At 44.6% G+C, this 15,204-nt stretch overlaps 1 protein-coding gene across 14 annotated transcripts in view; it reads left to right on the top strand.

Moving 5' to 3' along the window:
* LOC106613507 (receptor-type tyrosine-protein phosphatase S) overlaps nucleotides 1-15,204 on the top strand; it is a 283,006-nt gene that overhangs the window by 85,719 nt on the left and 182,083 nt on the right. For 3 of the 14 annotated variants that reach the window (XM_082956712.1, XM_082956703.1, XM_082956702.1), the window contains exon 1: nucleotides 2,219-2,366. The exons of 3 other annotated variants lie outside the window; for them this stretch is intronic. In XM_082956712.1, coding sequence (XP_082812838.1) covers nucleotides 2,360-2,366 — 7 coding nt within the window. In that variant the 5' untranslated portion in view covers nucleotides 2,219-2,359. Of the gene's footprint in view, nucleotides 1-2,217; nucleotides 2,367-12,722; nucleotides 12,742-15,204 lie in introns of those variants that run through there. 8 more of the 14 variants (XM_082956705.1, XM_082956704.1, XM_082956713.1 and 5 more) reach the window with 6 other exon arrangements.

Genomic DNA, 15,204 nt, shown 5'->3' with positions numbered 1-15,204 from the left:
TCAAAACACCCTGAATGATTGTTTCACAAGCTCACCACAAAGACCCAACCACGACCCTTTGTTAAAACCAGTTTGTTCTTATTTTCCTTTGAATCGAGGCCAGAACCATGAGATATTTTTACTCGGAGAGTATGATCTCACTTGATCTCAGTTGGTGCAGGTCGTTAGCTGAAGCGATTGCGTGCACTTGACCTGTTCTGCCTGGGCTGCGTGGGCTCTGCACAGGAGGGAGTGCAGGAGGGAGGGAAGGATGGAGGGATGAAGGATGGAGGGAGAGACGGAACCAGGGATGTGCAGTGTGCAGGCGGATCCTTTTTCCACTTGTTCTGTGTGGAGTGAGAGATGGAGAGAAAGGAGAAGGAGGAGGAGGAGGGGGGGGGGTGGAAGCACAGAATCCTCAGAGACTGAAGCTGCCAGCTCTGTCAAGGAGAAGTGGAGAGGGAGTGAGAGAGGGGGAGTGAGAGAGGAGGAAGGAAACAGAGAGCAGCCATTAGAAAGAGAGAGAGACCAGTCGAGTGATTGAAGCAGAGAGAGAAGAGGTGGAGACAAAAGGAGCAAATGAAGGAAGAGAGAGAGAGAGAGAGAGAGAGAGAGAGAGAGAGAGAGAGAGAGAGAGAGAGAGAAGGGGAGCGAGCTAGACCTCACCTTTGATGTGGTCCAATCAGATTTTAATGATGCTCTGCTTTGCCGGTGGGCACGGCACATATGGCTATTAGTAGCGGGCTTACTGAACAGGTGCATTGGAAGGACAATGGAGGATCCCCCACATAGCAGAAGGAAGGAGCAATTCCGTCAGCTTAACCGTAGCCATCAAGGAAGGAAACAATGCAATGTAAAAAGGGAGCCTGTAATCGCTTCCATTGCACCGTTTAATGACAGTCTATCTCGCAACTCTCGGGCCTAATTCATTCCAACTGCCTGCTGTGTGTGTGTGTGTGTGTGTTTCTCCTACACTGCTTATTGCACGTCGATTGCGACTGCTACCTTCTTATGTCTTGGCGTGATCTCTGCTGAGGTTGTGGCCTATTCCTAGACTCTACCGATGGGAATTACTGTGAGCCTTCTGATAAGAATGACAGGTGCTCCGCAGTGTATTTTCAATGAAAGGTATTATTTGCTTGAGGATTCAGTGGGGAATATACCCGGTGTATTTTTGTTCCTTAGTGCATACAAATGAATAACATCAAAAGCAATTGATGTTTCATGGTCACTACAAATAATGATGAAAGGCCAGAACCATTTTCATTTTTCAATGTTTTTCTATTTTCACATGCGCAGTTACATTTTTCAAATGACGTAGACACAGCTCCTTATTGTGATATGTTTGATGCTTAAAAAACGCTGGTTGTTACAGTTGAAGTCGGAAGTTTACATACACCTTAGCCAAATACATTTAAACTCAGTTTTTCATCATTCTTGACATTTAATCCTAGTAAAAATTCCCTGTCTTAGGTCAGTTAGGATCACCACTTTATTTTAGGAATGTGAAATGTCAGAATAATAGTAGAGAAAATGATATATTTCAGATTTTATTTCTTTCATCACATTCCCAGTGGGTCAGAAGTTTACATACACTCAATTAGTATTTGGTAGCATTGCTGGTGTACCTGAGTCAGGTTTGTAGGCCTCCTTGCTCGCACCCGCTTTTTCAGTTCTGCCCACACATTTTCTATAGGATTGGGGTCAGAGCTTTGTGAAGGCATCTCCAATACCTTGACTTTGTTGTCCTTAAGCCATTTTGCCACAATTTTGGAAGTATGCTTGGGGTCATTGTCCATTTGGAAGACCCATTTGTGACCAAGCTTTAGCTTTCTGAGTGATGTCTTGAGATGTTGCTTCAATATATCCACATAATTGTCCACCCTCATGATGCCATCTATTTTGTGAAGTGCACCAGTCCCTCCTGCAGCAAAGCACCCCCACAACATGATGCTGCCAACCCCATGCTTCACGGTTGGGATGGTGTTCTTCGGCTTGCAAGCCTCCCCCTTTTTCCGCCAAACATAATGATGATCTTTATGGCCAAACAGTTCTATTTTTGTTTCATTAGACCAGGAATGTCAGGAATTATGAAAAACAGTTAAAATGTATTTGGCTAAGGTGTATGTAAACTTCCCACTTCAGCTGTATATGGTGGTAGGCAACCAGGTTAACCCCACCTCTTCCTCTTTTCAGCTGCTTTGCTTTTGTCTGAAGCCGAACCACCAACTCATCCACTCATCACTCTGTGAAACTCTCAACTTGGAGAAGTTGGATGATGCTTCCTGACATTAGCCTGACTTCTCCGCCAGTGACTGCCACAGAGCCTCCCTCTTGAGCTGTCAAATCACTCCCAGTATTCACGGGGGGGAAATGAAGCATGTTGGGTAACGTAGTTTACTCATCCCTGTTGTCCGTATCAATATGAACTAGACGTCCTGTGATATGGTACGGGCAGCAACTGTCACCAAACTCTGTCAGGTTTGGCCTTCATACGTCAACTCGCATTTCACGGAAAACCAATGTTCTGACCAACAGGAAACTTTGCTCTAATTGTCGAAGAAGCCAGGCCCTTCGGGGGAAAGTGATTTCAATTAGATCAGTTTGGTAACGTCGCTATATAGGTTGCACGTGTCTTAGGGAAGCTGGTCCCTTTTATAAGACATTGGGACAAACAGTCCTCAGTGGCAAGCCAATGATTAAGCTAGGAATATTGAAAGCTTGACAGCATGCTAGCAATTTTACGGAGTTAACCTTGTTAGACTGTTAGTGTATCCAGTCAACACCCTTCCCCTTTCAGTTGGCCTCGAGTGGCAGCTTCTCAAAGTCTTGTGGTGCTCCACAGCATTCCACAAATGTTCCAGCATGCCATTTGCGCAACATTCCCCCCTTCACCCCTCCACGCCCCTTCATGTGGCTGTGTTGTTGTTTCTTCCCATCGTCCAGCTGCTGTATCAAGGTCATACACCGCTGTCCAATGTCATGGTTTCTGATGGGCGTTGAGAAACAGAGACATTTGTTGTTACAAGACTATGTGATTCAGAGCTGGAGTATGTGACTGTAGACTTTTTCAATACTCGAAGATGAAAAAAACGGTTCGGTACTAGATAAAAAAAAAAAGTTCAGTGCTTCTGTCAAATGTGTCTCACATCGTCTACTGATTGAGTGAGGATCAAGTCTGTCTATCAGCGCAGCCAATGTCCCCTTATAGCGCGAGAGCACCGGGCCTGCTCTACTTACTCATTGCTAGCTCTAGCCTGCCATGAGAAACCAATGAACTTACTGGGAGTCTGGGCTGCATCACATTATGCTGCACAGAAGTTAACACACTTGATTAATGCAACACGGCATGTAGAAATGTTGAAACTGTTAGTTACTGTTCCCAAAATAATGTCCAGTACAGGCTAGAGCACTTTACAATGCAAGAAGATACCGGTAGCTTCCAGGTTTGTAGGCTAACTTTACTTGCTAGTTTACAGCTGAAGCCAACATCAATTTACTACCCTAGTACCTTGTTTGTGATAATATGCAAACCATAATGCAAACCAAAATATTGCTGATTACAAAGCTGATGTCACCAAAAAACGTTATTAATTCACTTGTCTCCCCACCTCACGTCGCTTCCAGCCAAGATCATATTTTCTCGAGCCTTAAGAGCAGACTTTGTGTGTGAATGTTGTCATGGGTCTTAAAGAGACAGTGCCAAATTTGATAAAAGAAGAGATTGCATCTTCTATGTAGATGTTGTTGATCAGTACAATAAAGGTAAACAGATTATAGGCCTCTCTTCAAGAGAAGGTATTGATTTCCTCTCTCCCTTCTCTCCCTTCTTGTTTTTCTTCTTTTCAGCTCTTTATTTTCCTTCTGCATTCCTCCGCTGAGCTTTGCTCTTGCTCAATCCCTTCTCTGGGTCTCCTCCTCCCCTGTTTCTTGGATGGCGCTCAAGTAGAAAATAGTAACATGAGTGAAATTCGATTACAGTAACCAAAATAATGTTCACCTTAACGACATGAAGCCTGCCGCCATCAATGGATTTCCTTGTTCCCCTGAAAGTTAGAGCGTTTAAGGAGAAGTGCTTTTGCCTCTCTTTTGCTGGCTGGAAAAGTAAACAGACATCAAGAAGCTGGGAAGTGTATGTTGATTTGCTAGCTAAGGCCTATGGCTCTCAATGCTCTGCAGGTAGCCTAGCCAGTAATCAAAAAGTCGCTCGTTTGAATCCCCAAGCCGGCAAGGTGGAAAACCTGCCGTTCTGCCCTTAAACAAGGCAGGTAACCCCCAACAACTGTCTGCATGTATGCATCTTAGAAGTGGTTTTCACATACATACTTTATATGTCCAAACTCAGAATCAAATATGCTTCCAAAAAAAGAACATTGTCATGTGATAGAACGTTCATTTTAATTGCCGATTTTCTGCATTTATCAGAGTGCCATCAGATAGCCTGATTTCAGATGTGTCCATGTAAAAAGCATGTAAACGTTTTAATCAAACTATTATACACTATTACACAACCCCCTACCTGGTTCTTTCTGAAATCTGAGTACAGGTAAATCCTAGATTGAGATCTGCACACACACGCACACACACACGCGCACACACAACCACAAAAAGACACATCCAAAGCGTTTTAAAAAATTCAACGTCCACAGTGCCCTGTGAAACTTTGTGATTCAAAGCACGGCTAGCCGCGCCTCACTCACTCCATATCTTATCATTCATCCGGAATAATCCAACACCTAGCCTGCTTAATTAACAGCAGTCGAAGAGTCCAGAACGTCATCTTTCTTTTTATACTGATCAAAGGAGCTCAGTAGCCGTTACAAGCGAAATATCCTCATCCATGCTCTTTTTCTCGCTCGTTTGATACTCCTGGCTCTCTCTGCCTTGACTTTTTTGTCCTTGTTAGCTCTGTCGATGAGTAACGGCGATAGCTGCCATTTTGTCCTCTCTAAGCTGATTAACGATAACTAAATGGACGAGGAAGCCGGCGCGGACAAATTAAATCACTCTCCAGTCCAGGAACATTTGGACATTTGAATATCGAAGGTCGCGGACTGTAAAGATTCCTAGTCAATTTGGATGTGGTCCTTATTTTAAATTCTGCACCGACAAGGTTAGGCCAAAGCAAACGAGGGCAGATTCCTAAGGTTGAACAGTCAATTTAAGGCACAGGGAGACATTTTAATGACTGAAAGATGATGGACTGCGATCATATTCCCCCCTGCAGGCCTGGTTTGGTTCTGAGTGGAGCATCTCTCAGCTCGTCTGCTTTTCATGCGACCGCTTCCTCTTCACCTCAGATGTAAAGTGAGGTGGAATGGCTAGTGGCTTCATGTAAATAGCCTGCGAGCCTTTATGCATTTTTCATCCACACAGAAAGAGACAGAGAGAGGAGCCCTTACCAACTCTCTGTGTTTAGTTTGTGTGCCGAGGATGAAAGTGGTGTGTGTGTGTGTCCTCTACTTGGTCTCTTGGCTGGCTCTCAGTCAAATCCTCCTGCTAGGATTAACCTCCAGACAATGTGGGGAAGAGGAGGCAACACTCACACATAGGCACACACGCTAGACACACACACAAACGTGCAAGACACACACATGCTAGACACACACACACACACACGCTCAGCCAATTTTTCACACCAGATTACAATTCAGAACATCCCTTCTCTGTGTCTGAGCAGTGACTGGCAGTGGCAGGGAAACAGGGAGGGATGTACACGTGTATACATGTGCAGGCATGCAGACACATGGGCTGGCAGGCAATACAGTAGAGCACCCATGCACGCTTGATACACTCAGATAAATTGATACGCAAAGCAAGCTATGTGCTCCTACACTGTACAGTCGTGGCCAAATCTTTTGAGAATGACACAAATATAAATTTTCACAAAGTCTGCTGCCTCAGTGTCTTTAGGTATTTTTGTCAGATGTTAATATGGAATACTGAAGTATAATTACGAGCATTTCATAAGTTTCAAAGGCTTATGAAATAAGTTACATGAAGTTGATGCAAAGAGTCAATATTTGCAGTGTTGACCCTTCTTTTTCAAGACCTCTGCAATCCGCCCTGGCATGCTGGCAATTAACCTCTGGGCCACATCCTGACTTATGGCAGCCCATTCTTGCATAATCAATGCTTGGAGTTTGTCAGAATTTGTGGGTTTTTGTTTGTCCACCCACCTCTTGAGGATTGACCACAAGTTCTCAATGGAATTAAGGTCTGGGAAGTTTCCTGGCCATGGACCCAAAATATCAATGTTTTGTTCCCCGAGCCACTTAGTTATCACTTTTGCCTTATGGCAAGGTGCTTCATCATGCTGGAAAGGTTATTGTTTGTCACCAAACTGTTCCTGGATGGTTGGGAGAAGTTTCTCTCTGAGGATGTGTTGGTACCATTCTTTATTCATGGCTGTGTTCTTAGGTAACATTGTGAGTGAGCCCACTCCCTTGGCTGAGAAGCAACCCCACACATGAATGGTCTCAGGATGCTTTACTGTTGGCATGACACAGGACTGATGGTAGCGCTCACCTTGTCTTCTCCGGACAAGCTTTTTTCCGGATGCCCCAAACAATCGGAAAGGGGATTCATCAGAGAAAATGACTTTACCCCAGTCCTCAGCAGTCCAATCCCTGTACCTTTTGCAGAACATCAGTCTGTCCCTGATGTTTTTCCTGGAGAGAAGTGGCTTCTTTGCTGCCCTTCTTGACACCAGGCCATCCTCCAAAAGTCTTCGCCTCACTATGCGTGCAGATGCACTCACACCTGCCTGCTGCAATTCCTGAGCAAGCTCTGTACTGGTGGTGCCCCGATCCCGCAGCTGAATCAACTTTAGGAGATGGTCCTGGCGCTTGCTGGACTTTCTTGGGCGCCCTGAAGCCTTCTTCACAACAAATGAACCGCTCTCCTTGAAGTTCTTGATGATCCGATAAATGGTTGATTTAGGTGCAATCTTACTGGCAGCAATGTCCTTGCCTGTGAAGCCCTTTTTGTGCAAAGCAATGATGACGGCACGTGTTTCCTTGCAGGTAACAAAGGTTGACAGAGGAAGAACAATGATTCCAAGCACCACCCTCCTTTTGAAGCTTCCAGTCTGTTATTCGAACTCAATCAGCATGACAGCGTGATCTCCAGCCTTGTCCTCATCAACACTCAGACCTGTGTTAATGAGAGAATCACTGACATGATGTCAGCTGGTCCTTTTGTGGCAGGGCTGAAATCCAGTGGAAATATTTTTGGGGGGATTCAGTTCATTTGCATGGCAAAGAGGGACTTTGCAATTAATTGCAATTCATCTGATCAGTCTTCATAACATTCTGGAGTAAATGCAGATTGCCATCGTACAAACTGAGGCGGCAGACTGTGAAAATTAATATTTGTGTCATTCTCAAAACTTTTGGCCCCGACTGTATATGCACACACACTTCATACACTCACAGAATACACTGACACTTATACACATGGACATACACAAATACCTTACATAGGCTACAGCACATGTAGTGATGTCTCTGTTCAGAGCCATCTCAGAGCAACCCCTTCCCCAAATCACAGAGTAATAGTACTGTACCTTAGCCAACTACACCCCTCTCCCCACTCTGTAAATAAAACTCAACTAATAATAAACACACACACACACACCTCTCTTCCAGGAATCCTGATGTTGGCCTGGTGCTCGTTTCCACTTGTGTGTGTGTGTCAGTCAGTGAGGGCTGGCCAGGAAGTCATCAGGCCCCCTCGTTGTGTGGAGGAATGTGAGGGGGGATGGGGTGTTCTTACTACTGGCATGTAGGGAAAGGTTTGATGGGGTATAGGGCTGCTGCAGGGAGTGGTGTCTACCATCTTAATATTATATATGCCATTAAGCAGACTATTTGGTCCAAAGTGAGGGCTTATATGCACTTCTTTAAATTCTCCTCTGTTTATCTTTTTTCTTGCTCATGCTGTACACAAACACACTTAAACTCTCACGCTATATGACACACTTTCTTTCTCTCTTCTTCACTACCTCAGGTCCTTTGCTTTAACCTATGAGACCTCAGTTTACCACATGAACTATCAAGACTAGTGGTCGACCGATTATGATTTTTCAAAGCCGATACCGATTATTGGGGGACCAGAAAAGGGCGCTACCGATTAATCGGCCGATTTTTATATATATATATTTGTAATAATGACAATTACAACAATACTGAATGAACACTTTTATTTTAACTTAATATAATACATAAATAAAATCAATTTAGTCTCAAATAAATAATGAAACATGTTTAATTTGGTTTAAATAACGCAAAAAAACAGTGTTGGAGAAGAAAGTAAAAGTGCAATATGTGCCATGTAAAAAAGCTAACGTTTAAGTTCCTTGCTCAGAACTTTAGAACATGAAAGCTGGTGGTTCCTTTTAACATGAGTTTTGAATATTCCCAGTTAAGAAGTTTTAGGTTGTAGTTATCATAGGAATCATAGGACTATTTCTCTCTATACCATTTGTATTTCATTTACCTTTGACTATTGGATGTTCTTATAGGCACTATAGTATTGCCAGCTTAATCTCGGGAGTTGATAGGCTTGAAGTCATAAACAGCGCTGTGCTTCAAGCATTACGAAGAGCTGCTGGCAAACGCAGGAAAGTGCTGTTTGAATGAATGCTTACCAGCCTGCTGCTACCTACTACCGCTCAGTCAACCTGCTCTATCAAATATCAAATCATAGACTTAATTATGATATAATAAACACACAGAAATACGAGCCTTAAGTCATTAATATGGTCAAATCCGGAAACTATCAAAAAGAAAACAAAACGTTACAAAACAAAACGTTTATTCTTTCAGTGAAATACGGAACCGTTCCGTATTTTATCTAACGGCTGGCATCCCTAAATCTAAATAATGCTGTTACATTGCACAACCTTCAATGTTATATCATAATTATGTAAAATTCTGGCAAATGAATTATGGTCTTTGTTAGGAATAAATGGTCTTCACACAGTTTGCAACGAGCCAGGTGGCCCAAACTGCTGCATATACCCTGACTCTGCTTGCACACAACGCAAGAGAAGTGACACAATTTCCCTAGTTAATATTGCCTGCTGACATGAATATATTTTAACTAAATATGCAGGTTTAAAAATATATACTTGTGTATTGATTTTAAGAAAGGCATTGATGTTTATGGTTAGGTACATTGGTGCAACGACAGTGCTTTTTTCGCGAATGCGCTTGTTAAATCATCACCCGTTTGGCGAAGTAGGCTGTGATTCGATGATAAATTAACTGGCACCGCATTGATTATATGCAACGCCAGACAAGCTAGTTAAACTATTAGTTACATCAACCATGTGTAGTTGACTAGTGATTATGTTAAGATTCATTGTTTTTTTATAAGTTTAATGCTAGCTAGCAACTGACCTTGGCTCCTTGCTGCACTCGCGTAACAGGTGGTCAGCCTGGCACGCAGTCTCCTCGTGGAGTGCAGTGTAATTGGCCATAATCGGCATCCAAAAATGGCAATTACCGATTGTTATGAAAACTTGAAATCGGCCCTAATTAATCGGCCATGCCGATTAATCGGTCGACCTCTAGTCAAGACACATTTTCCATCGATTCCCTTTCTCTTACGTATAGACGTGTAACAACTGTCGAAGAATCCCTAACTTTTCGGGGGGTCTAAAGCTATCCAGACCACTGTGTAATGTTTCCAATAGGTCAAATGACTTTCTCTTTCATTGAGAAAGCTCTTGAGAAAATAGTAACCAGGCCCAGGTCTTTATATTGATTCTGTTAATTTGTTTGTGCCGCCTCACTCATATTGACTCAGGGCCTTCATAGTAACAACCCTGGCTTCTATCCCCAGTGATGGGGCTGGGAGTGTGTTTTCCTAGGTGCTCATTGCTTCGCTAGCTATTTTTAGCACCCGAGCTTCAGGTGATAAGGGAAAGGGTAAAACACAAGCAGCAACAGGAGGAATTTGGGTTTTTCAAATCTCCTTCATTTGCTTTTTCCTCTCTTTTTTTTCACACTCCTCCTTTCATCTGGCACCCCTCTGTCTGCCTATTGTCTTCATTATACCCCTCTTAACTGCTATGTTAAGGGGGTTCCCAAAATAAGATTCCCCCAGGACAAGTGTAGAAAGAGAGGTTTCTGCCCCCCAAAATTCACAGGACTATACTCTGAACAGCAACTTCCCTTTTCCAAGATGGTTGCCGCTCCTGTTCGGGGATTTGCTGCCGCTATTTCTCTGTTCACCCGAGCCCCTTGGCTCTAAATCTCTCGTCCGAGGTAGTTGTCAGTGGCAATATGAGCCGCCCACATCGAGAGCAGGGCATCAGTCGTGTTTAAAGATGCAGAGGATGTTAACGTAAAGCAAACATTAGACAAACATCGAACAGCCAACGTTAAGGTCTTTGTGGTTCGTTCAAGTCTCTCACGACGCCCCCTCTTGTGCCCACCTATGCCCTATTCCCATGTCTACCTAGCCCAGCAACTTGTAACAGGCGGTAAGCCGCCCCCAGTTTGTGCCTATTCATTTAGCTTCTTATCAATCAGCGCTGCCGCTAGCCACAGGGCAGACGCTATCTGCTCTGGGCTGTCTCCAGTGAATGTGAAGTGGGGTTACTTGACTTGCAAATGCAGGTTGTTGGTGGTGGTGGGGTTGGGTGTTTGTGTGAGATGGCCTCATCACACGTAGGAAGGCTATAAGACAGAGGCCAAGATTTATTGGGATCTGGGAAGTGCTCTTTTTAGTGGAAGTGTGTGACTGTGGGTGGGCGTTTATGTTTGTGTGTGAGTGTGTTTTTGCACGCATCTCAGCGTGCGTGCTGCTTGAGTTCTTGTACTCCACACACGGGCGGGTGAGTGAGTGCCAATGTGTTTGTCTGCGCATGTGTTCCCTTACACGCGTTCAAAGCAACATCTGTTCCTGCCTCAGATGTATCACCACACAGTTACACACACACACACACACGCACCAGCAACACAGCAGGTAGCTCACCCCCACGACCCAAGTTAATAGTATACTGAACAAAAATATGAATGCAAAATACAACAAGTTACAGTTCATATAAGGAAATCAGTCAATTGAAATAAATTCACAAGGCCCTAATCTATGGATGTCACATGCTTGGGCAGGGGCGCAAGCCATGGGTGGGCCTGGGTAGCCAGGCTCAGACAATCAGGCTTTATTACAGACATAAATACTGGTCTCAGACAATGCCACAGGTGAAGAAGCCAGATGTGGAGGTCCTGGGCTGGCGTGGTTACACATGGTCACAAAATTGGAGAGAAATAAGCTTTTTGTGCGTATGGACCATTTCTGAGCGCTTTTATTTCAGCTCATGAAACGTAGGACCAACACTTTACATGTTGCGTTTTATATTTTTGTTCAGTATAAATCCAGACTCATCCTTTCACCCAGTGCATTCCAGTGCCTTCCCAAGGAGCCTTGAATAGCTTCCAATAGCACACTTCTTCCGGCTCACACCCCAATAAATCGCCACCAATGCAGCGTCATGCGTCCGGGCCCAACGCCACCCAGAGTCAGCCACACTCACGAGTCTCTCATGGCATCACAAATCTCCACGCTTTGTCACCCGGTGTCTGCCCGCAATGAAGAGAAGAACCAGCTAGCAGGGTCATAATAGATATTAGATGTTAGCAGTGTTGGCTGCAACGTGTTACAAAAAGTAATGTGTTGTAAAGTAACACGTTACTTTTGTTAAATGTAATGAGTTATATGTAAAAGATAACTTTTCCACGTAACTAATCCCTACACTGGATGTTTCATATTAGGCGGCAGGTAGCCTAGCGGTTAGAGCGTTGGGCCAGTAAGCGAAAGGTTGCCGGTTCGCGTACCCGAGCCGTCTATGTGAAATTTGACAAAGGCACTTAAATTTGCACTAGGAATGCTGCACTTCTACGGTTAACCCTGTAAAACATCACATTTCACTGTAACTACATATATATTTTTTTATATCCAAACATTAAGGCATGAGAACCTGTGATATATTGTGAATAACACACAGCTCAGGGGTGTTCATAAGCACAATGCAAAACAAAGTACTAATTTTGTGTGTGTCACGTGCTGTTTATCTCTGTGTTAAGTTATTAAGATAAAACACAAATAATTCCTGGCGATTTTTAGTATCATATAAAGCCCTTGCGAAAATGTAAGAATTAAAACTTGTTTAGTTTGACTATGTTCTTTAAAGTAGTTACTTATTTAGATTGAACAAGCTTTGGTTTATATTCATTATCCGTGTCCTGGGGGGAAATGTGTGGTGAATTTGAATAGGGCTTTGCCTACAATTGATTGAAGGGGTTTAGTAAAATTGATTTTGGTGCTCAACACATTCATACGCACACATAACAGACACATTTCGGCACACACCCATAAGCTGCCACACACACACACACACACACACACACACACACACACACACACACACACACACACTTCAGCAGGGACACACACATTACATACAAACACACACATCTCTCTCTCTAGGACGGAGGTTAATTGAAGGTTATAAACATGCTTGTGGAGAACAAGAGCTTTATCAGTGTGGGTCTCCTCGCGTGTGTGTGTGTGTGTGTGTGTGTATGCCTCCTCTCAGTGTTTCTCCTTGTCTGTGTGTCCTCCTCCTTGCCCCTCTTCCCCGTTTCCAGGAACAGAGGAGAAATCGGGAGAGTTCGATGTGCAACCATGCAGACATGTACGCTGTGTAAATAATTCACCTGCGGCTACAGTAAACGTCTCTCTCGCCTTACGGTAACCCCCTCCGTTTAAAAGGTTCATGTAAACGCCTTCGCCAAGGTTAAGTAGCCGCCGCTAACTACGGGGGGGATGACATTCAATGACGCCACTCCGTCTTAGTCAGAGAAACTCTGCAGCGTGTGTATGCAGGTGTCAACAATAACAGAATGAAATAACAATAACGAGGCTATATACAAGGAGTACAGAGTCAATGTGCAGGGGTACGAGGTCGTTGAGGTAATATGTACATGTAGGTAGGGATAAGGTGACTAGGCAATCAGGATAGATAATAAATAGAGTAGCAGCAGCTCATGTGAAGAGTGTAAAAGACTGTGAAAGTGTGTTTATGTGCGAGTCTGTGGGTAGAGTCCAGTGAGTGTGCATAGAGCCAGCGCAAGACAGTCAGTGCCCCAAAAAAAGGTGGTCAATGCAAATAGTCTGGGTAGCCAGTAGATTATTTTATGGATTGGGAGTAGAAGCTGTTCGGGAGCCTTTTGGTCCCAAATGTGACGTCTGGTACCGCTTGCCGTGCGGAAGAACAGTCTATGACTTGGGTGGCTGTAGTCTTTTACCATTTATAGGGCCTTCCTCTGATATAGAGGTCCTGGATTGCAGGGAGCTCGGCCCCAGTGATGTACTGAGCTGTACACACTACCCTCTGTAGCACCTTACGGCGGATGCCAAGCAGTTGCCATACCAAGCGGTGATGCAGCCAGTCAAGATGCTCTCATTGGTGCAGCTATAGAACTTTTTGAGGATCTGAGGGCCCATGCCAAATCTTTTCAGATTTGGTGTGGGATTTGGTGTCAGTGTGTATGTGTGTTTGTGTTGATGTAATATTAATGCTGCCACGTCAGCTATGTTAGCAGTGTTATTGCTGTGCCTTAGGTAGCTTAGCGTCGCCTTTAAGTGCCGAATTGTCCCTGAGTAACAAACTAGCATGGCTTAACCAGTAAGTACAGTGGAGATGCTGAGTAATTATGGGTAATGTAGTTATGTGGTACTTTGTCGTCGGCTGTCTTTTTGTCAATGGCATGTCTGTAATATCCCTCTCCCACACACTGGCTTAACAGGGGTTTGTTGTTCCACCGTGGAGACTGTGTGTGTAGACATTATATCCTCACCCTTTTAGGCCCACTGCCACACACACATGCATTAAAATGCTTTCCTAAGCAGGGTCATTTATTCTGGCTAAGGAATGCGGAGGTGGAGGCAAGATGGAAGGCAAGATGGAAGCCATATTGAGTTTTGGGACAACGGACAGGGCTGATGAAAAGAGTGAGGATGGTATGTTTTCGCTCACTGCATGCATGCATGCATGTGTGTGTGTGTGCACTCGCCCATATGTATGCGCGTGTGTGTGCGTGCGTGCGTGTGTGTGTGGCGACACCGGTGTAGTGTAGCAATTATACACCTCAGAGATAAGATGTGACTTCCTAAGAGACAAAGCTGTCCTCTGGTGTCATGTGCCTCAGTAGGGACTGTTACTTGTTATCTCTCTCTCTCTCTCTCTCTCTCTCTCTCTCTCTCTCTCTCTCTCTCTCTCTCTCTCTCTCTCTCTCTCTCTCTCTCTCTCTCTCTCTCTCTCTCTCTCTATGAATAATTCAATTGGGACGAATTAATTAATAATACGCGTAAATGCCATGCTGTATTTGATCTTTACATACTCCCAATACGACCAAGCAAAACAATGACTACACTGTCATTTTCTCATTTGCCGACCTGCGATTACCCGAAACACGATCCCCCTCGGCGCAACGGTCGAGTGCCGCAATGTTCTGTTGACGGCCCTGTTTATTTTTCGTGTGCGTGTCCCCATTTCACGTTTGTTTGGGCGTGCGCCTGTATGTGTGCTCGCCTTCCCGATAGTGTTTGTGTGTGAGGGTGTGAGAGTTAGCCCTCTCACTGAGCGGCCCTTGTCTACTGCGCCCGATTGACAGGGGAGGGAGAGAGAGAGGGAGGGAGGGAGGAGGGGAATGATGAATGACGCACGAGTGACTGGAGAGTGAGAGATGGAGGTAGAGTGGAGGAGATAAGGGAAGAGAGAAAGCGAGAGATAGAAAGCAGGGCATGAGAGAGAAATTAACAGAGAGAGAGAGAAAGAAAGAAAGAAAGCAGGGTATGAGAGAGGGGGAGAGGGAGAGAGAAAGCATGGAATGAGGTAAAGAGGGAGGGAGAGTGGAGGAGATGAGGAGAGAGAGAGGGAGAGAGAACGCAGGGGATGAGGAATGGGGCAGAGGGGGAGAATGTCAGAGGGGACGGAGCAGGGGTACAAAAGGCTCTGTGTTATCTCCTGGAGCAGATCGAGCCCCAGAATGGCACAGCTGGTTCACATTTCCACGGGAGAGAGACGGCAGCCAGCTGCACTCCAGCCTCCCTACCTACCCCCGTCTGACACACACAAACACACACACACACACACACACACACACAACTCCCTCATTGACCTACTCCCGCCTTGGTGAACACACACTTCTA

The sequence above is a fragment of the Salmo salar genome, chromosome 10 (assembly GCF_965601325.2).
Source record: "Salmo salar chromosome 10, fSalSal1, whole genome shotgun sequence".
NCBI lineage: Eukaryota > Metazoa > Chordata > Actinopteri > Salmoniformes > Salmonidae > Salmo > Salmo salar.
Note: the sequence above shows the minus strand (reverse complement) of the source record. Positions and strands in the feature narration are given on the sequence as shown.